The sequence below is a fragment of the Nestor notabilis genome, unplaced genomic scaffold, assembly GCF_000696875.1.
Source record: "Nestor notabilis isolate BGI_N333 unplaced genomic scaffold, ASM69687v1 scaffold5343, whole genome shotgun sequence".
In the NCBI taxonomy this organism is placed as follows: Eukaryota; Metazoa; Chordata; class Aves; order Psittaciformes; family Psittacidae; genus Nestor; species Nestor notabilis.
This window is the reverse complement of record NW_009922236.1, coordinates 1-22,462: the sequence shown is the minus strand read 5'-3', so window position 1 is coordinate 22,462 and position 22,462 is coordinate 1. Positions and strand designations below refer to the sequence as shown.

Below are 22,462 nucleotides of genomic sequence, written 5' to 3'. Positions count from 1 at the left end.
GAGTTATGTGTGATTAACCCAGTGAGAATAAATGTAGTGGCTGCTTCTGCCCTCCTTTTAGTTCCACATGCTCATGAGCCAGTTTTAGTCCTTTTCCCCTTCCCAGTGATGTGCTGCATTCTCCCATTTTTGGTCAAGAGAGATGAAATGAAATCCCTCCTTGAAGTGGTTGATGATACTTGCAAAGCAAGAGGGTGAAGGCTTAAGAATTGCCCGGCCATAGGAGGACCTCTGGTACTGACAGCAGGACTTGGGCAGAGCCTTTATCTTTGAGTCTTGGTTGCTTCCCTCTGCAGAGTGGGATAGCACTTTAAGAGGCATTATGAATACTTCATATTTGCAAGAGTCTTCTGAATAGCTTTTGGGAAAAACTCATCATTCTTGATCAACTGTTTTCCATTTTCTGGATGAAGTATTCAGAGTATGTTAATCTTTGCCTCTGGAATATGAACTCTGTGAAAAACTTAACTGTTTTTTCCCTTCATGTATGTGGTCACTAGACTAGCAAAATGGCCTCCACCAAACGTTTCCAGGTGACTCATAGCACTTGGTTACCTTGCTCATAGAGGTACCAGATGAGTCTCTAGGTTGGTGTGCACTTCAGTGTCTTCATTTTGTGTCTTGGCAGAGTTTGTGCTGGCTGACTGGGTTGCAAACTTTCAGACAGTTTTTCTCCCTTCTGTTTTAACACTGAGATTAGCTGCTCAGACTAATCTATTTCATCTTTTGTTTTATTTTTGATATTCCAGGATGGTCCACAGAGGAAAAAACGGAAGTCTGAAGTTGCAGAAGTGGACAGGCAGTTAGATATCCTGGCTGTTGGTACAGCAGTTGGTAGCATTTTGTTGTACAGCACAGTAAAAGGAGAACTACAGAGCAAGCTAGTAAGTAGTATACTTTTCATCACATGCTACCAAATACTGATGGTTTCAGTCAGTTTATGCTGTTCTTTCTGGTGCTCAAAACCAGAATATACTAACCTAATTATATGTATCTTTTTCTTAATAGCTGTGTATATGGATAGAGATGCACTAATTCAGGTGCTTGGGAATCTTCAGGTCTGCTTTTCTTTGTTGTCAGTGTACATGCATTGAGAAATCTTGGGTTTGAAGTTAATGTAGTATCTTAACATTGTGCATGGATTTGTTATATGTCATAAAACTAGCAGCAATGATGCAATGCCTAACTAGAGAGTTAAGAGCTCTGTGGAAGTGTCATACCCTCAGTTCCTGCACAGTACTGTGGGAGAGGAGGGCAGGACCCATTAACTCTTGGGAAGGTGTCGTGTTGATGGACTCGGATGTGCTCGATTTCATTCTGCTTTTCTCATTGAGAAACTTCCCTGTTACTCCTGAGTACCTTGATTTTAGTCTTGAGTTACATAACAGGCAAGACAAATCTATATGAATGACTCTGCAGTACTCTGAGATACTTGGGCTTTTGCTTCTAAACTGTTAGTTGCATGTAGGGTGATGAATGTACAGGAATTTAGAGAAAGCAACAACTTCTTAAAATCCTGATGCATGCAGGTGACACTAGCTAATGAGCATCAACTGTTTTATGGAAGAGCTGTATTTATGCTTGAAAACTATGAAGAAATAAGAGTTTCAGGTGAAAACACTGGCTGCTCTTTTATAGGAGCAGGATAGCAGATGTTATTTTATGAGTACTTTGTTTTTTACAGATAGGTTGAATTAGAAGATTGTTCCTGGTAGAATAAGAGCTGTCACTTCTAGGTGTCCTGACTGAAGAGCTTGTTTTGCTGTGATGTATTTTGTCTTGCTCAAAGCGGATTTGCAGTGAGACTTTAGGGAGTCTGAGCTGGATGGTGCCAATTCAAATAGTGAAATTTTACAAACTTTAGGAAATATTTTCATAAATGATTAAAGCGTGTATTTGAGCTGCAGAGGTTTTGGTTGTTGAGAGGTGAATGATATGCCTTTGTAGGATCTTCTGATCTTACAATAGCCTGCTCTTGAATGCTGAGTACGTTACTCATCTCTGAATGTACTTAAGCAAGCAGGCACTTAGATGATTGTCCTGGTTTCAGCTGTAACAGTTATTTTTCTTCCTAGTAGCTGGTGCAGTGCTGTGTTCTGGCTTTAGTTTGAGAACAGTGCTGATAACACACTGATGTTTTAGCTGTTGATAAGTAATGCTTGCTCTGATCAAGGACTTCTAGTCTCATGCTGTGCCAGTGAGGAGGGGCACAAGAAGCTGGGAGGGAGCAGAGACAGGATACCTGAACCCAAACTGGCCAAAGGGGTATTCCATACCACAGCACATCATGCCCAGTATAGAAACTGGGGGGAGTTACCCGGAAGGGACCTCTTGCTGCTTGGGTTGGGCTGGGTGTCGGTCAGTGGGTGGTGAGCAATTGTGTTGTACTTTAGTTATTAAACTTTTCTTAACTTATCTCTATTCTTTCCGTTCTCCTCCCCATTCCGCCTGTGAAGGTGGGCAGGGGGTGAGCAAGTGGCTACGTGGTGCTGAGTTACCAGCTGGGGTCAAACCATGACAATGACTGTCAGCAAGACATCTGTGCCAGACTTTCATTTGAGCAAATTTCCTGCTGTTAGTTAGCTTTGTTTGGATGTGTGCATAAAAATAGTGGGCAGGACAATTTTTTTGTTCATTCTGAAGTGCTAGAACAAGAATGAATTCAGATATGTGTATCTAATTCAAATACTTATATGTATGTGTCAGAACATGAAATATCTTTAACCTGTATACCTGTACATGTATGTTGGTCTTGAAAACGACACTCTCTTCCAGTTGCCAGTGATCTGAATTCAGCTCTTGAAAGAGCAGCTTGTTCACATGGTTGGTGTGGGGAAGACTCAGTATTTGAGATTTCTTCATTTATGAATGAGTTGACCCTCTTTTACCTTTTGTAGGATGGTGGTCATGATAGTAGAGTAAACTGTGTGAGATGGCATCAAGACACCTCCTGCTTGTATAGCTGTTCAGAGGACAAACACATTGTGGAATGGAACACACAGACCTGCAAAGTAAAGTGGTAAGTGGTGCTGGTTTTCTTTCAGAGTTGTTCACACTTGCTTTTGTGTATTTCCTTGCTCACAGGTTTTAGTGAGGGGGGAAATGTTGCACTCTGGAAATGCTGCCCTCTGCTATCCAGTCTTCATGCCCACTGTACAGAATTGACTGTTGGCTATTATTGTTCTGAGATTGGAAATGGTTTTATTAAGGCATAAAAGGATAATTCTCTTAGCTAGGTTTCTTCCTCTGTGTATTGGAAAAAGTAGATGAAAGGAGTAACTGCGCTCAGAGAGATTTGGATCCCTCCATATTAACTTTTAGTGGGACATGGGCTTCCAGTCACTTTTGTGGTGCTGAAAAATCTAAATTCTAGAAAATACCCTTGGAGATCTGGGGGAGCAGGTACTGGAACACTGAATTCCAATTAAATCAGTTACATGCACCCAGGTTTGCTCAAAGGGCCTTGCTGTGATGATAACCCACTTGGTTTCGCTCTCTACTGATCTGCAGTGGGGACAGTTCCACTTGGCTGTCTGAGCAGGCTGCTACTATTTAAAGTAGAGTTGAGCAAAATAGAGCTTAGTGCAGAGTAACAGGATGTCTGCTGAAGGCATTTAATTTCTTTCTGTAATAAAGTCTGATCTGTTTTTAAACTTTAAAGAAGCCAAGATTTCTAGTAACGATCCTGGTTAACATACTTCAGTAAGAGCCTAGTGTGTGATGGCATCTTGATCCTTCTTTTACATTGTTTCTTTTTTGTGACATTTCCCAGTGTTGTGTTATTCTTACTGCAGCTCTATTGGTTTGTTGAAGTTGATGTGGGCACTTCACATAGCCCATCAGCAGTAGCCTCTGTGATTTCCCATGAAGAGAGATGCATCCTTGGGTTGTATTGAGCCCCTGACGTAAAGTAGAAGATGGCCATAAAATCTCTCTCTAGCCTTGTCTCCTTAGGATTGAACACATCCAGTTGCCTCACCTTTTCCTCTTACATTTCATGCTCTAGTCCCTAAACCGCCTTCATGGCCCTCCACTGTGTTTACTCCGCTATGTCAGTGACTTTCTTGTACTGTCCCACACTGGACATGGTGCTCAGATGCAGTTTCAAAAGTGTTGCAGAGGAGAGGAGTTGGTTTCCTTGAGCTGCTGACTGCTGCAGCAAATCCATGTGTGTTGACCTCATTGCCACAAGGACTTCCTGCTTACTCATGTTCAGCTTGGCCATGAGGACTGCAAGATTCTTTTCTACAAAGCTACTTTCTAGACATTCATCCCCAGCCTGTACTGGGGTATTTCCATCCCATGTGCAGGACGTTACATTTTCCTTTGAGCTTTGAGATTCTGACAGCCTGTTTCTCAAGACTGCTGAGGTGCCCCTGGGTAGCAGCCCTGCCCTTCAGCTTATCAGATGCTCTCGCTAATTTGCTGTTGAATGTGAACTTATTACGTGTGCATTCTGTCCTGTTTTGAGGTCATTAATGAAGACCTGGGTAATCAGTAAAAATACTGAACAGTATTGGGATGTCCTTAGGGAGTGACACTAGAAACAGGCCACTAGCTGGACTTCACAGAAGTGATTACAACTGTTTGAACTCGATGCAGGCAGATCTTATGCCTCCGTGGAGTTCATTCATTCAGTCTCCATATCTCCAATTTGGCTGCAAGGATACTATGTGAGACATTGTCAGAAGTGTTGCTGAAGCCAAGGTACATGGCATACGTGGCTCATGTTCACTGGACATTTGTCTCATTAAGAAGGCAATTGGGTTGGCTAGGCACAATTTGCCGTCTCTAAATCTATGCTGGATGCTCCTAGTCACTTTTTTGACATTTGTTTTCCTAGAAATGGCTTCCAGGTGGATTTGTTGTATAACCTTCCCTGTTGTTTCCTGGATTCTCCTTCTTGTGGATGTATTTTGTCTCTTTCTTTTAAAGCCATCAGAAATTTCTCCTGAGCTATGTGGCTCTTCAAAATGATAGTGTGGTCTTGAAATAACAATGGCCTTAGCAGTTATGGATGCATCCTGTTCAGTCTTTAGGAGTTTTATGTGCTGGATTTGCTGTTGTGATCCCTAGTTTGATCTCCCTTTACCATGTAGATTGCTTTGCTCCCTCTGACTCTGGCTCTAGTTTCAGGAACATGGGAGGCCTGAGAGAATTTGCTCTTCAGTGCTTTGCTCTTCTGTGTACTGAATGTGTCCCTACACCATTCAGCAGCAGGCCTGCACTTCCCTCAGTCACTGTCTTACTGCTGCTGATGTCCTTTTCTTGGCCTTCGTATTCCCTGCTGGTTTGAACACCAGCTAAGTTTTGGCTACTTCTGTCCCTGCATGCCTGGACAGTATATTCCTCTGTGTAACCTATCTCCATTTTCCCCTTCTCTGTATTTCTTCCCTGTGTTTCTAAGTTGGGTCAGGAGTTAACCATATGGTCAAGCCAGCCTTCTGTGATAGGTGATGATTTTCTGCTCACCTTCACCTGTTTTAGAGGAAAACTCCATGCACTCATGTTACCCTTTTGTGTGGAGAAACCTCTTTCCTTTTGACCTTCCTGGCATGTCCTTGCTGAAACGCCTTTCTAAAGGTCCATTAATTGCAGCTCTCTTGTTGTGCAAGCTATCCCACTGTTGTTCTGTGAGCCCAGCTCTGAAGCTGCCTGAGGACGTAGAATTCATCCTGTTGGTATCCCATAGTGTGTGTGTGCAGGTACTGGAGGTGAGTTCCAGTCATACTGCTTTCTCTTGCTATATTTGAAGTAATAGAGAAATTGGAGGAGGAATGCAGAACAGAATAGGCAAATAAAAAAAAGTTGTCAGTTGTTCAGTATTGAATAACTTCACATTTTTGAGTTGCTGTATTTTTCTGTAACTACTTTGAAGGAGAGGAACAGAAACAGAATAGCTTTGACCTCATCTTTGACCACTTAAATTATTAGCCCTTAAAATAATTTTTGCCTTAAGTTGTCCAGCATGGTTGATGTGCATTTTGAGATTATGCTAATGAATATTGTTTCTTTCTATTTCTCCATCTTTCTCCCTTTGTGCAAACCCCTCCATCCATATTCTAGCAAGTGGAAAGGCGACAATAGCAGTGTCACTTCTCTATGCATCAGTCCAGATGGGAAAATGCTGCTGTCAGCTGGTAGAACTATAAAACTGTGGGACCTGGAGACCAAAGAAGTCTACAGAGTAAGTACTTTGTTGAACTAGATGCAAAAAAAATACCTACCCTTCTTGATTGGTGCCATTATGTATCTGGTGTTTCCTGATAGGGCATCTGGAAATGTCACTGGGTTTGAGGAAACAACTGGCAATTTTGGGATTGCTGGAAGCTGTTGCTGTGATGATACCTTCAATTGTGGTTTCAACTTGCTGAGTGTTGAATGAGGACATTAAATTCCTTGGCTGTGTCTGAGCATGCTTCCAGCACCCCTTCTAAAGCCTGTACCAGAAAGATGGATGCTGTTCTATTTCACTGGGTCCCTTTCTGATACCCTTCTAGCAGGAGAACTCAGTTCACCACAGTATTAGTTACTGCTCCGTGGGTTTGTGCGTGAGCTTCCTGACATTTAACATGAGTCCCTCCTTGAAGCTCCAGGTTTCTTTGCTAAACTTCATGTAACTGGTGGCATTATCAGTTTTGCTGTTGAAACAGTTGGCAGGCATAGGAGCAAACCCCTTGATGTTCCTGAGCAGGCCTCAGAAATGAGCAAATTCCTGTGTTTTAACTGTTACGTGAACACGGCTGTGTTCTCTTGCCTGCTAGCAGGCAGGACACAGCTAGACCCTGAATCTCCTGGTACTTGCTGTCAGGTAAGTGTGTGCACATGTGCTGTTACTCTGGACTGGCTGTCACTTGGCAACTATCCTCTATGTCTGCATCCTGTGATGACCAAAAGTTCTATTTACAAAAGTAGATTGAAGAACTAGGGTTGTTTTTTGGGTGGGTGGTAGTTGTGTTGAACAGCCTTAGTGTGTCAGCAGACATGTACATTCATCTTACAGTGAGAATGAAATTATGAATCTTAATTTCATTGTAAAAGGGGAAGTGTAAAAAGATGATAGTGGGGGAGCGCTTTCAACAGTAACAGCAGTACAGATGGATGTGATTTCTTTTGCACGGGCTTAGAATTTGCTTTTGATTCCCCATTTAACTTTTAAAATCCTGATAAATATCCCGGGGTCAGAAAAAGTTTCCTTGAAATACAGAAATGCAAGGAAGTTGGTAAAAACGCCACTGAAATGTCCTTGTTGACTTAGTAACTCTTGAATCTTTCCTAATGGGCTTTGTAAACTAATGTTTTAATTTTTGCCATGTGGCTGCTTATGGCAATCATTGAAAGATTCCTTTTTTTCCCCTCTTAGCATTTCACAGGCCATGCTACATCAGTGTCATCATTAACGTTTACCACAGTGAAACCTGTGAATGAGAATAAGCCCTTTGATGGAATTACAGGGCTTTATTTCTTGTCTGGAGCCATACATGACCGATTACTGAGTGTATGGTATGTAAGCTTTTTTCAAACTCTGTGATTAAGCAGAAGGTTAAGGAGAAAAGGGCAGTCTGGAAAAATGCAGTGATGATCTCTTAAATAGTGCTTTCAACTTGCTGATTGTTGAATGAAGATGTGAATTTCCTTGGCTGCGTCTGAGCATGCTTCCAGTTGCTTTGAATCGCTGGCATATACCAAGAACACACTGTGTGGTAGGCTTCCTTGTTCTTAGTGCTTACTGTAAGGTTTATGCTAAGTTGTTCTGCTAAATTTCACTTGGGAGTTACTTTGACTTGGAATTTAGAACGCTTTTCCTAAGCCGAAATCTGAAATTATGGCCTGAGTAATGCTACTGGTGATTTATAGGCTTTATAGTGCTTTTCAGGTGCAGAGGGTGCTGTTTGTGCCATGGTGAATAATGTGAACTGTGTTGTCTTCCAGGCAGGTCAGATCAGATAGGAAAGAAAAGAATGCCGTGATGTCTTTCACAGTAACAGATGAACCAATTTTTATTGACCTGACTGTATCAGAAGTCAAAGAAGAGGTAGGAGCAATAGTTTGTAACCAAACACATTCAAAAATTCTCAGTTGTCAAGTCAGTTTCCTTTTAAGGGTATAAAGAAAGAAGTTTGGTAAGTATTTGGGTTCTGTTATGCAGAGATGAGATTCAAATGGGAGTAAGGGTATTTATTGCAGGTGTGTTTATAAAGCTGATAGTTTGAAATACTCATCTTCAAAGCTACTAGGTGTGAATTCAGTGTTTTCTCCAGAAATTTTGCTTGTCATGGCAGAAATGTCAGTCATTTCCTATTTAAAACAAGGTTCTAAAATGGTTGTTAGAACTTGGCAGCAAAAAAGACAAAAATATCTTTCAAAAAATCCAATTTGGGTATGGTCCTGTTTTCTTCTGACCTCAGGTGGCTTTGACAGTGTGAGTGTGTTTGGAATTAACTAGCCTTTAATGAGTTAAAGTGGCAACGTATGTTCCCCAAGTCTTTCAGGGCAGTTTATTTATGAAAAATGCTTGTGTATGAAACCCATTTACAGACTGTTCCAATAATTATTTAAAGCATTTTTCTCCTGCTGCCTTTAGGTACTTGTTCTAAAAGCAGTGTTTCATGCTATATTTTCTGATGTTTCCACTTCTGCCCTCTTACTGCATGGTATTGGAGATAAGAGTTGTGTGTAACATACACCTGTCATTTAATTGCTCAGGGTACTCATCTCAGTTTCTTTCCTCTTAAGCTCATTTAGTGTCGGCACCTCTGTAGACCTGTGCCTCTGGACATGTTAGGTGCCATATTTGTGGAACTTTGCAGCTTATGATGACATCTGCCTGTTACTGTGCAGACTGTTGTTTGGATATATCAGTAGTGATACAATAAAGTATAGTTACGAGTTATCTCTTTGTCTCCTGACAGTTGTACTAAATGTTCCTGAGATTTAAGGTCTTTGATCTTCCTTATGGATTTAGTTTTCTCTTTAATGTGTTTAGTTACTGAAAAAAGTCAGATTGTAGCCATGCAACTGTTTCTTGATGTCCTGTACTTCCAGGAGGTTTGTCTCTTGATCTAATAGAAATCTTTTACTGTGCCTTCTTTCAGCCTGTGAAGTTAGCAGTTGTTTGCCGAGATGGGCAGTTGCATTTATTTGAACATATCTTAAATGGGTAAGTTGGTATTCATCTTGAAGGTGTCTTTGGGAGAGGACTGGGATTACTGTAAGGCAAAGTTCAGTCTTGTCATGCTGCTGCCTTTAAGCTGTTGTATCTGTTCACAAGCCAGCTTCCAGCTGGTTCTTTGTCTTGGGGAACTTAGTTGCTGGGGGCTGTGCTGCACATCAGTATTAAGTGTTGCTTTAGCCAAGATTTTGTCTCTGTACCTCATCTTAGCCATTTGTAAAAGGTGTAAACCAGCTGAGTTTGCTGAGGACCTGCTAATGAAAGGTGCTTGCTTAGATGTGCAAGATATTGAAGTATTCAAGCTAAACCACCTGGAATTCTTTTCTTTTTTTTCCTTCCAGTTATTGCAAAAAACCCTTAACATCAAACTGTACTATCCAGATAGCAACGCCTGGAAACGATGGGGACTCCACACCAAAACCAGTCCCTATTCTGGCAGCTGCATTTTGCTCAGACAAACAGTCTCTGCTGCTTGTGTATGGAAACACCTTACAGCCCATCATAGAGAAAGTGGTATGTAAAACTGACTGGAGAGGTTTTGGATTTTGTGATATGGACTGCGTACTGCTCTCAGTGGGAGGGATTATTTTTACTTTATTCTTTTAAGTTGTCTAACAAGGCAAAACTTGCTCTTTCCCCCTTCTCTGGGAGCTATGACTATTGCCCTTGAGCTCTTTCAAAAAGTGATTTGTATTCTTCCATTTTTTTCAATTAAAACACAGCTTGACATTATTGCTGGCTGTTTCTTGCCATTTCAGCTGTTCCAATCAAAACCATTGAAACTGCTTTTAATACTGTTTCAGTTTACCTGTTTGATGCTCTTTGGAGAGTGTAGAGATCTGGTAACAGAAGACAGATGTGCAAAGCAGCTGCTGTTCCAGAGTGAAAAAAGTTAATTCTACTTTATAGCTCTAGAATTTTGTTCTCATCTTTCAGTAGTGTAATGAATCACAGGGGTGAATCTCAAATAGATTAACTCGTTTTGTTCCTGTCTTTCTAGTCTTTGAACACCACTGAATCCCATATATGTTTGATAAGGGACATCCAGAAAGTGTTGTCACTTAAAACAGATGTTGCCCTAACAAAGGTGAGCTTTGTGTGAAATGTGATTTTTGTTGCTCCAATTATTTTTTTATTTTTTTTTTAGCTTTTGAAATGGTAGAATTCACTGCTGTCTTTTAAAATGAGGTTGGATTTCTGGATGGGCCTGCTCAGAGCTGCAGTGGGTAGCTACAGATGTCCATAGCACTCAGGCAGGTGTGGGTAAAGCGTGCTTCATGGCTGCTGTGTGTCCTAGTATGCTCTCACACACAGTTACCCTCCTGTAGCTCACAGTAAGTCCTGTTGTTAGCAGTCTGCCTGGTAGACAGTACTGGCTGATGGTTTCTTTTCTGCCTGAGATCAGTCCTTCCTCTAGAATCTGTCAATTTGTACAGCCTCTTTGACCCTGATGATTTGGGGTGAAGTTGGGATGGTCTTTGTTTTAGAGCCTAAATAAAATGAAACCAGGCCTTAAATGCCATGTCCTTTCGTCCACAAGGTGGCCTTCATGTGTTCCTGCTCACACGGGTAAGACACCTGGGAATGTGAGCTTGATGCTTAGATGGCAGCAGTGTCCACTGAGGCCACTTGCCACTGTTTTTCTCTCATGCTGGATCCCCTGGGGCTTTAGAGATGGGCTGTGAAGTTCTTAATCAGTGTACAAATTCCATGCCTTGAAGATTTGCAACGCTTGCTGTATCCATGAAGTGAGCAGACAGTGCTGCTTTTCTAACCCTCAAGGTACCTGCTGGATCTGGTGCTCTATCAGCTAGGTGGGGCTTTGTGCTGATTCCTCAGTCCTGGAGCCGGTGGGTAGCAGAGCTGAAATGCAGTGAGAGGTGTAGGAACTCCCTGGCATGCAGTGATGATACCCATCTTGGTTTCGCTTTTTGCTGAATTCCCGTGAAGACGCGTTTCTCTTGGCTGTCTGAGCATGCCTTGTGGGGAGAAGGTCAGTGATCAGTGTGGTGAGCAAAGAGGGCAGCATTTAATGCCATTGCAGTTCTACAGGAAAATTCTTGAGCGACAAAAACTATTATTATTAGTAGTATTAGTAGTAGTATTTACTTCTACACACAGCATCCGGAAGCTGCTTTGCTCACTGTAGTGGGTTATATTTGTATTGTTTCAGTGATCATCCAGCAGGGCTCCCGTAAGTGCTGTTATGTTGTGCTGCTGTTCACAATTAGTTCTTACCTTCCAGTGGAAGCTGAATTAATCTGTGTGCGGTTTAGAGGCCTGACTGTTAATACATGTAGTATCTATTGCTAGCAAACATACAAATACTTGTTGGATACAAACATGGTTTGAGCATTTAAGATGTTTTAAACACTTGGTTTAAGCTTTAAGAAAAATGATTCACAGGTGATTCCAGAGAGGCAGTTGCTTTAATTAATAATGAAAACTAGAAAATTAGCTGACTTGCTTGAGGTCATTAATTGCTCTTAAAAATGTAGGATTTTCCTAATATGTGTGTTACGGGCTGAAGCAGGCTGGTTTTACTGTGTATGTGAGAGACTTGGATTAAAATCAGTATTCATTAACAATGTGGTTATCTCTGTCTGCTAGGTAAAGACACCTGTTGTGAACTCGGACACCAAAGTTCTAGTGCCTGGCATTCCAGGACATAGTACAGCTGTCAAAACTCCATCCTCAGGAAAGGAGAAAAAGAAAAACAAGAGGAAACCAGGAGAGACAGGGGTAAAGTGCTTCCTCTATTAAACACAACAGTAACAGAGAAACCAGAATCATAAATCATTGATAAAACTTCTTCAGGTGAAACTGAACTTGCTTTGTTTGGCATGGAAGCGAGATTGATGATACCTTTTTGTATGAAAGTGACTTCCCTCTGCTCAAAACCTGGGTACTTTGCCCATAGTTTTGCCGTGTTCCTGCAGAACTTTGCCCCAGGCTTGTGTCTGTCTCTGTGGTCTAAGGTGTATTACCGCTATTCGGTCAAAACTTCATCTTCTCAGGCTGTTCTCTGTCAGTACAAAACTTCTGTTATTTTGCAGCAGAATCAGGGGGAATGCTGTAGGTTAGGTATGTGGCTTTCAGCTGAAGCTTCTGAGAAACTGTACTAAAACAGCACTGCCTTTGTTTGTCATCTGCAGGAAAGCATTGAAGAGCGCTTAGAGGCATTGGATATTGATGTGAGCAAAGTCAAAACTCCAGGTGGCCTTCCACAGACAGACAGCTTTGCGGTACTTTTGGTACAGGGCTTGGAAAGCAACGATGCAGAAATCCTAAATGTGAGTGTTACAAGATCATTGTATGCTGTTTAGTCTGTTCACTGAGACTTGTGGGGAGCCTTCTTGAAAGTTGGCGAGGCTGAATAGTCAAGAACCTGTTGTTTGTCGTAGATATTGTTTGAAAAATGCATTTATGACAACAGTTTTACTTGAGAAGCTTATAGTTGCACTTACACTAGGAGAAAATAATAGTTCCGGAGCAGGAAAATGAAATCTTGAGAATTTGGTGCTAAATAGAAATTACTTGTCACAGATACTGGTGAAAGGCATTTATTAACAGAAGTCAAGCACAGAAAACAGTAAAGGAAACTTTAATGTGCTCTGCTTCACTAATGTTGATGCTTTTCTAACATGGGATGGGTGGACTAAAGGCAATGCTAGATTGTTTCAGATAGTTTAATCAAGTGTGTTGTTAATTGTAGCTGACTTGAAAAATGCAACTCCTTTTCATAGTAAATCTTCTTTTGCTCATAATCCTCATTTTAGCATACAAAGGTAGTGGAGTAGAAAAATCTTTAAAGCCAGGAAATTTTGATTGTGCTCATTGCTCATATACATGTTAAAACTGAATGATTCTCTGATCATGTTTTTCCATTTTAACAGAGAGTGCTTAACACAAGAAAAGATAATGTAATAAAGAACACAGTATCCAGAATGCCTATACATGCTGTCATTCCACTACTGCATGAGGTAGGAGAGACTGTGTTTCTTGTATTTGTACCAGCCACAATTGGTATGCAGTCTAGTTGGGGAAAATCCAGGATATGTCTCTCTGTTTTGGGCAATTAAATTGGTTTGGTAGTTTTACAGGACAGAAATTGTTCTTAATTTCTCATAGGCTCTTTTCTGGCTGATGCTTAGCCAAATGACAAAGCGCCACAAAGTCGAAGCTAGGGAGAGCATTAGGTCGTGGAATATTATCTTAAATGATTATGTGGGAAAAAGAAGAGTTTGTTTAGTCCATGGCAAGCAACTAGCATAGTATCTTTTTTAAACTATTAAAATGAACGCTAACTTGAAACATGAAAATAGCAGTGCTAGCCAGAACAAGTTCTGTGAGCATAAATATGCTAGATGCTCATATGAGAGAAAGAGAAATAGAATATGTACTTAGTGAGTTTAGATAGCATTTGGAAATTGAGGGGCAATTTCTTTCTTCCTTTGAAGATAGCTCAGGTGACCAATTGCTATATTTAAGCTTTGCAACACCACTCGGTAATAATTTTTAACGGGATTTGGCTTGTGAACTTCTTATTCAGTGATATTAAGTGTTTGACTCTCTGATCTCACTGGAAGGACAAATCTTCATGTAATTGTCTTCCGCAGAGCTTGAGATTTGTTCTGCAAAAAACCCTTTACCCATTGTTTCCCCAACCTGTTTCCCCAACTTGTCCACCTTGTAGCAGCTGCACTGCTGAGCAGATACAGAGACATATAAACAAAGGGATTTTCCTTTACTTATTCCTGCTAGCTTTAAGTTTCGCTGCATATATTGCCTCTTGTTCTGCTTTTATTGTAATAATGAAACTCAACTTCTGCAAGTAGTCAGCCTGTGTATATGATGATGGAGCCAGCAATGTAATACTCTGGGGCTTGGCAATGGTTAATCTTAGCAGGCTTCAAATGCCTGGAGATGTTTCTGCCCCAGTATTGGGGCTGTCACATGGATGTAATGCTGTTTTTTTAAAGTCCTTATGTGTTATTTACTGCTGACTATTTTTGTTGTTCTAGCTTACGAAAAGATTGCAAGGCAACCCATACAGGTAAGAGCTCAGCTACAGTGTAATTCACCTGAAACATTTCTGATGTGTGCATTAAGCTTCTTCCCTCCACCTGTGTGAGTGATTTCCATAGTAACTAATTAAACTGCAGCACCTTGAGGTAAAAATTCTCACCTGATTGTGGGCGCAAAGAGGAACTTTTATTAAGGCAGCACTTTGTCAGGATGGCTGAAGTGAAATTAAAAAGAGAAAAAGATACCTGAAATAAGCATACAACCCTGAGAATGTATCTGAAGTCCCTGAATATCAATACTGTGGACCTGATCAATATGTAAAATAAAGTAACTATTAGATGTATACCCCGTTTGGTTTAATTATTGAATATATTTAGAAATCTGGTGGTGTGTTTAGTAACAAAACCAGCCCCCTTCCCCTCATCTTGTTATATTGCTGTAAGGATAGCTTTGCAGAGACTAGCCGTCCTCAAATGTATTGTTGGATTTGGTTTGATTGTTTCAACGAAAAATTCCCTCTTTGTAGGTGGAGAAAAAAGTACTATGCTTTGATCTTTTATTCATTTAAGCCTCCCATAAAACGCGTCGGAAACGCAGACCCCTGAACATGTGTAGTTTTATCCCTCATTTAAAAGTCTGTTCTTTTCCTAACAAGTAACTTAGATAGGTATCTCATCTGGATAGATAAACTGTTAAATTTCTACCTGAATTTATCCATTTATACCATGAAAGAGGAGCACTTTCTATAAAACTATTTAACATGTAGAATGTGAATCTGGTGTTTCTCCACCAGTATCTCTTTGATATCATTTATTTTTCTTTTCCAGTGCCTCCCTAATGGTTCGATGGCTGAAGTCTGTTTTTACTATACATGCATCCTACCTTTCCACAGTAGGTATTTTGCATTAATGCTAATGCACGTAACTAAAGCTAGATTTAAATGATTAAATAAATGTATTCTTCCTTTGGGAATCTGTTTCCTGCTCCCCACATATGGCAGTGCCCAAATCAATGTACGGTGTACTTCTGCCACTTCTGCCGAATTGCTGCACACTGGTTATAAATTGTTTGCCTTGATCATTCAGGACATAATTATGGTCATTCCCAAGTCAAACCAAGATAAGTTATGTCATACCTTTGAGAGTTGGGGAAAAATTACTGTCTAAGAGTGATCTAGCCTGCGTCACTAAATCTTTCAGAACTAAATTTGCCTGGCTGTTACAGTGCTCATCTTGAGACTGTCTTGGGCATGGCTGGGGTAATGGTGTTCCAAAGTTGTCAGAGTAGTAAGTAATGTCATAGCTTCTGGACTGAAGTCCAGCCTTGCCTTACAAGTGATGGATAAAGCACTCTTGTTCCGTTAAGAAAAAGGCATTTTAGCATTGTTAGTCCTTTCTTCCATTTTATGCAAGTTTGTGGTGTGTCAGAACTTGCAGAACCTTGCTGAGGCTGCATTCATACGCTGGTGTATATTCAGTTCTTATTTACACAGCTTTCCAAATAGTGCTTTTACACCTGCTTATGGCAGTGACCGTGGAAAGGAAGAGGAATGGAATTGCCATGTTTTGAAAGATAGATGATGTTTCTAAACATGGCTAAATGTTAATTGATCAGGCTGCAGGTGGTTTCTGTGAACCCTCAGCTCTCCTTTCTGTCTCGAAGAACGTGAGCAAGGATGACGTGCCCCAAAAGTACAAAGACAGTTTAAAAGTAAAACATCTGTGGTGGTGTTAACAGCTTCATTTTTCTTCATCCTTCTCTTCTCCCAAGTTGCCGGACCTTATTCCTCAGCTGGGAATGCTATACCAGTTAATGGAGAGCAGAGTAAAAACTTTGCAAAAGCTTTCCCGTCTCCATGGAAGACTCTTCATTATTGTCACCCAGGTGAGTTCCAACTAAATAACGTGAGATGTGCAGAAGAAGTATTGTTTGCAGGCTTAATCTCCCTGTTGTGATTACATCCCATGAGACCGGTCATGAGGAACTTAATCCAGGTGCTGTACAGCTATGCTGGTAACACTTGAAGCAGTACATTTCGTTGACTGTCTAGTCAGTCAGTGCTGGCTGGAAGTGGTACACATTTTTTCCTGCCAAGTGCGTTTACTAACCCGTAGAGTTTTAAAGGGGAATACATACGAGGTACTGGGCTGCTTCAGAGCAGATGGCTCTAAACTTTTACTTTGTCCTTTGTATTTGTCTGTTGAACTACTGCTATAAATTAATTCATGTGTGTTAAACTTGATGTACTTTTACAACGTTGTTACGAGTTCTGCTGACTTTTAAGGTTGGAATATGTGACTGCATCTAAGGCTAATCAGCAAATTCCATTCAGGTTGCAGCATCAGAAGCAGTTCAGGATGTCACTGAGATGAATCAGACTGCAAAGCTGGTATACGAGGATGGTAAGTGCTGGATATCAGGTGTAGCTCAGCTTCTGAATTCACATGACAGCCGATACTTAAGGCTGTTCATCAGGCTCCTGTGCTTATCTGCTAGTGTACAGTCGGCCAGTAGAGAGTTTCTATGGCAAGTCCATGGCAGGAAAATCGGTGGTTAATGATGTGGGCATCTTGCAGTTGGTTGTCCCCATGCTGCCTTTTTTTCATTTTGTTTCCTCCCATCCCTGCTTCACACATTAAGGAATCAGTTAATTGGAAGTTTAGTATGCTGCTTAATGTAACTGTAACTCACATTTCTAGTGTTAGCTGCCCTTCTGCCAAGGTAGATAGAGCCAAGGCGCTTTTCCATTTGCAGTAGATGTGTGTGTGCAAGTGTGCACTTCCAATTTGGCCCATTTTTCTACTACAACTTCATACACTATAATCATAATGGAAGTGAATTGTTCCTGATTCCATCAGCCTAATCTTCAGGTAGGATTAGGTTTGGAATTGAAATAGCACAGTTTGGAGACTTAGCAGCATGTGGAATTGGGCTTTGTTTGCACAATGACATTTTGAAGTCTGTTGTCCAGACTGAGGGAATGTTTTCTCTTTGCAGAATCCTCAGAGGAGGAAGGCTCAGATGATGAGATGATTGCAGATAAAGAGTCTGATGTAAGTGATGTTAGACCAGATCTTCTCCCATTTGCTTGTAGCAGAAGAAATTGTGTGACTGTCAAAGGTTCAAACATTCCTGTTTATTTTTTCCCCTAGGAAAACTGGGATGAAGACGAAGAAAAAGAGGAGCAATCTGATGAACAAGACATGACTGTTGAAAAGGAAATCAATGGTGATTCTGATTTGGAACCAGAGAATGAAAGTGAAGAAGAATAACAGCACGAAAGAATAATGTTAACAGTTTAAACAAGTGGGCCACCAAACTCTAATTCTGGATCATCTTGCGGAAAGATGCCATATTTGCATATCAGGAGTGCAGACTTGTGCACAGCCTATGTGCAGAGGCACCTGTGGGGCACGGTGCATTTCTGAATCCAGAATGTTTAACCGTGCCAGCCTTCTCTCGCCCTGTTTCCCTGCGCTTACTTATAGAAACATTTCTTCCGCCTCATGGTCAGATTATGCCTGTCACGTGGACATGCATTTGTATCTCAAGTGAAATAAATTTGCCACCACTGTTTGTGTGGTAAACTTGGTTCAGCTTTATATTGAATTTGTTTTACCATTCGAGGATCAAAGACAACTGGTCTGTACCGTCTTTCCATGCTTCAGTTAGCATAGCAAGTGGGGGCATCCTGCCTGCATTTTTAAAAAAATGAAACAGAAAACAGGAAAAAAAAAAAAGGATATTTTTGTAATATTTAAATTCTCTACTGGAATTCCTTTCTCCCCTCCCCATCCTCCATTGGTTTAGCCATGCCTTGGCAATATCTAAATGCCAACTTGACTTAAAATGGTTTTTTCTTTTTCTTTTTTTTTTTTTTTTTTTTAAACAAATTTGAACTCAAGACTTTTTTATGTACAAATCAATGACTTTTCTTGTGCTTCAGAAGGACATTAGAACTATCACTGGCTCCTAATTTTGTTTTAATGGAGGCTGTATATAAATTTAATGCTAACCCAGAGGATAGACTGTGTTGAATTGGGTGGGGAAAGGGGAGTAAACCCTGGGAAATGAGAAGGTGAATGCTTGTGAATACGTAGCGCACAGCAATACCTTTATTACGGATTTTTATCTCAGTGGCAGAACAAGGACAGCTATTTGCTCAGCTAATGGAAGCTGAAGTGGTGCAAACACATTTTTAAGAGCAAAACAAGGTAAAGGTTTGAGCCATTCACCACTATAATGTACAATAATATATTTGTCTATAAATTGAGCTGTTGCAAGTAAATACCACCCTATTTGTAAAGTGAATAAATATACATCTCCTTTATCAAATACCTGTCCCGTGGTGTTTGTTGAGAGAGACCTTAAATAGCTATGGGTGGTGGTTAAGGATAAAGTGCTCTTTGTAAAAAGCTGATTTCTAGTGGAGGAGGAAGTTGACCTAAAATGTTACACGATGTTCTGCGAAGCACCTATAGTTGCTGATTTAGCTTCCTATGTTTCAGTCCTGTCCATTGGTATGCACACTGCTTGGGGATTGCAGTGGAGTTGCGGTGTTTCTGGAGGCGTTGAGGGATTGTGTTACTGACAAGGCTGGAAGAGACATGGTTGGACTTGATGATCTTTAAAGGTCTTTTCCAACGTAGTTGATTCTATGACATGTTCAGTCTTTGGAAAGCTGGAAGTAGAAGGGCAGCAGCCAGAGGCTTTCAGGTTTTGGATGATTTTAACTGACACTAAATTAGTATCTTAGTAATTTGTTAATTTGATGGACTCTTAGTTTTGTTTCTGAGATGCTGTGAAAGTAAATGCTTGTGTGAGTACAGACTGACTACTCTCACAAGCCACCAAATTAGGCTGAAGTGAAGTGTAAGTTTTTAACCACTACTAATGTTCCTGTATGCAGGCAGGCTTCAAATCAGGGAAGAGAGGTGTGTGAATGAAGTGCTGTTCTGCTGAGCTTTGGAGGTGTGGAGCAACAGGAAGAGCAGCTGTGTCTTGGTCATGCAAGGTCCTACAGGTATCTGTGTCCCAGCATTTCCAGAAGTTGAAGCAGGAGCTCTGGGTTAGGGTAAAAGAGGAGGCCGAGTATCGTGTTGGCACTGTTTGGGTATAGGCAGTGGTGGCATGGGACACTTGCCACCACTTCCCAATGTACCTTTAAGGTAGGCATTACCTGTGTCCATCATTTCAGCACTCCAGAAACCTGTTCCACAAGCGGAGCTGTGGGAGAACCTGGCCGCAGGAGGAGGGGGATTTCAAGAACATTTTGCTCATTCTTCAGTCTAGGTGATGTTTAGATTGCGTGAACCTGTTTCAGTAACAGCAGGCTGGTAGCAGGGGATTGAGTTCTGTTTCTCCTACTGTGATGTTCTAACAGCCAGATCACTCAGTTCTCTGTAAGCCCTCTGCCTGCATCATCGTCAAGCAGCTGTTCTGTGTGAAACTTTGGCTATGGCAACTGCAAGCAATTGGGCTGGTTGTTCCAAAAGATTCCCTCACCTTAGAGCTGATAAAACTCTAATAATCCTTACAACTCTTATCTTTAAAGCCAAGGTCTCAGCCAGCTGATGGCCAAGCTGTACATGTCTTTGTCTTCCAAAGATGCTGCATCGTCTGGAGAAAGAGGCCGGAAATGGAGTAGATTCTCCCTTGCAGCCCTAAATCCTTGGCAGTTTTGGAGCAATAGAATAAGGAGGGCAGAGCAGCTGCTCATTTGGGGCAGTGGAGGTTGGATGAGGGTTTGTGTGAGAAGACTGAGGTGACTCATATTACATCCTATTTCTAGGTGTGTATTTAACGTTTGTCAGGCACCATTGCACAGCATAAGGGGTTTTTGTTTGCTGTTTTTCACGTGGTCGTGTCCTTATTTCCAGGTTTTAGAAGTAAGCTCATTTTGGATGTGATGAGGAGCAATACCATAGATGGCCAGCGGGTGTCACGCCAGCTCCACAAAAATTCCTTGCATTAGCAGGTAGCAAAAGCAACTTCTGAAGACAGGAAAAAATAAAGGGAAAATGTGGAAGAACATGGGCTTCTAAGCACACCTGCTCTGCCCCTTCATCCTTCCTTTCCATGGTGGTCTGTCTCCATTACCATGACCATTCCTATTTTACAAGTTTTGAGGCTGTGTTCGCTGCTGGTAATTTTCCTGAGCCCTTCAAGTCAGAAATGCAGTCCTGAAGCCTCAGCCTTGCAGCCCAAACTGCGCTGACAGATTTCCTGCTCAGCAGATGAATGGCATTGAGGGGAAAAATGGGGCTCTTAGAAGTGCAACTCCTCTTTTCTGCAGGAGCAGAGGGATTCTAAAGTCTGAGGACTGATTTCTGCGTTGCTGGGGCTCAATTCATGCTTCTTGCCTTGGCTTTAATGTGATGGTGTGAAAGTGTTTTGTTTTTTGTGCAGCATTGATGTTGCAGAGCTGCCTCACTGTGTACAGTAGCTTGCTGAAGCACTTCAAAGCAAGCAGGTAGCAAAAGCAACTTCTGAAGACAGGAAAAAAGAAAGGGAACCAAACTTGCCAAAAGAAAAAGATGCCACGATTAAGAGAGACATTGTTGATAGATAGCCTACTAGATGTCTTGGTGAAGAGAACAGTCGGAGAATTGTCATATTAGAATAATCATACAACTATAGAATAGTTTGGATTGGGAGAAGCCCCTGCCTCGTGTGTCCTCCACTAGACCAGGTTGCGATTGAAATTTGGTGGGGCCTTCTCTCTCCTGGCTTGCTAGCTCAGTGCTGTTCAGAAGGAGTAAACTGGTGCTAGTTTTATGAAAAATAAGAACAAACTGATCTTCCGAATGATCAGAAAAAACCCTTGAATGCCTCTCTCGTTACACAGTTTTGTTGTAAAGGTCTGAGGTCAGCTAACACACTTCTTCCATTTTACCTGATCTACAGCTTCTTTTCAGTACATTTTAACAGCCCAGATGGAGAAGCAGATGAGTTCACGGGATGGGGATGAAGCTGGGGAGTCTCCACACCCAACACATGTCTCTCCCCTGGATGGCTACATCAGCAAGGCTGATGGGCATGATCTCAACACTGTGGATGAGGATGATCTCTCCCAACTTTCTCACCGAGCCTTGGCCCAGGACCCCCAGAAAAGGGAGGCGAGGACCACTGTCCTGGAAGCCATTGAGATCAAGAAGAACCTGCAGACAGGGAGGATGTCTAAGGGTCTGTTAGGCTCACAGAGAGGTAAGGCAGGAGCCTGCTGGCTCTCTTGTGGGAGGAAGGGTCTTTTCCCAGCCCAGAGAGCTAGCACACATTCCCAGTGAACAGTTCCCCCAGCATGTGCCCCCCTGCAATAACCTGCCCTGCTCTCAGTCCCCTGCGTACCCTCCTGTTGTGGCAGGGGTATACACCTGTGGGGCAGGGAGAGGAGCAGGGGCATGTATGTGCAGGTGACTTATTCTGGGTAAGCACAGGCCTGTGGGCTCCCTGTTGTCTGATGGGAGCCCAGAGGACAATGGTGTTCCTCTGGTGGCTCTGTGGAAGTGGGTGAGCATTGCCCACTGGCCTGCTTCAAGTGGCTGCCAGCACGGGCATGTTTCCCTGTGCAGTTTCCAGGAGATGTCCAATGAAATACGTAGTTTCAGGTGCTTTAGCTTTGCAGTGCTGATTCTGTTATGCTTTGTGTCTCTGCAGGCCTGACTGACTGCAGTGACCCTGAAAAGGGAACCCTGGAGTCAGTAGCTTCCAGGTCACCTTCCCAGAGGCTCCTGGTAGCCTCGAAGCCTGTGCCTCCCATCCAGAAGCGCCTTCCTTCCTCAGAGCCCAGCAGGGTGAGCAACGGAGAGCAGGAGCAGGGGGAAGATGGCACAGGCAGTGATGGCAGGGATGGGAATAAGGAGCTGATGTCACTGCCCAAAATGGTCGTGATACAGAAACCAGAGGTGCAAAAGAGCAAGTTGTGCTAGGGATGCGTGGGGAAAGAATGGTCCTGAACCCAGGCATGTAGGATGTTACATACACCAGAGTGCTGATTTCCTGTGAGAAGGTCAGTAACTAACCTGGTCCAACAGCTACCAGTACGACTGGAGATGGGGCATGTTAGGGAGCTGCTCTGGGGAAGATGCAGCTGGGTCATGGAGTGTACGTAATAAGGATATTCAGGTGGAATTTGCTCTTCCCACTGTGGAGGGGGGTTGGAGCCAGCTGCTGAAGTCTCTCTGCGCACAGCTCTGGGTTTTGATTGCTCGGTTGGGATTTTTGTGGGGGTTTTGGGTTTGGAGAGCAGCGGCTTGATGGAGC

At 42.1% G+C, this 22,462-nt stretch overlaps 1 protein-coding gene across 1 annotated transcript; it reads left to right on the top strand.

Moving 5' to 3' along the window:
- Positions 1–749: 749 nt before the first annotated feature.
- WDR43 (WD repeat domain 43) lies at positions 750–18,050 on the top strand (the record flags this gene model as incomplete). Its single annotated transcript, XM_010011516.1, has 17 exons — positions 750–884; positions 2,898–3,019; positions 6,067–6,187; positions 7,364–7,503; positions 7,933–8,035; positions 9,096–9,160; positions 9,514–9,685; positions 10,173–10,259; positions 11,783–11,914; positions 12,328–12,465; positions 13,069–13,155; positions 14,197–14,228; positions 15,028–15,091; positions 15,971–16,084; positions 16,533–16,602; positions 17,198–17,253; positions 17,353–18,050. Coding segments are annotated over 17 exons (1,758 nt in total), but the record flags the coding sequence as incomplete, so codon positions are not given.
- Positions 18,051–22,462: the final 4,412 nt, after the last annotated feature.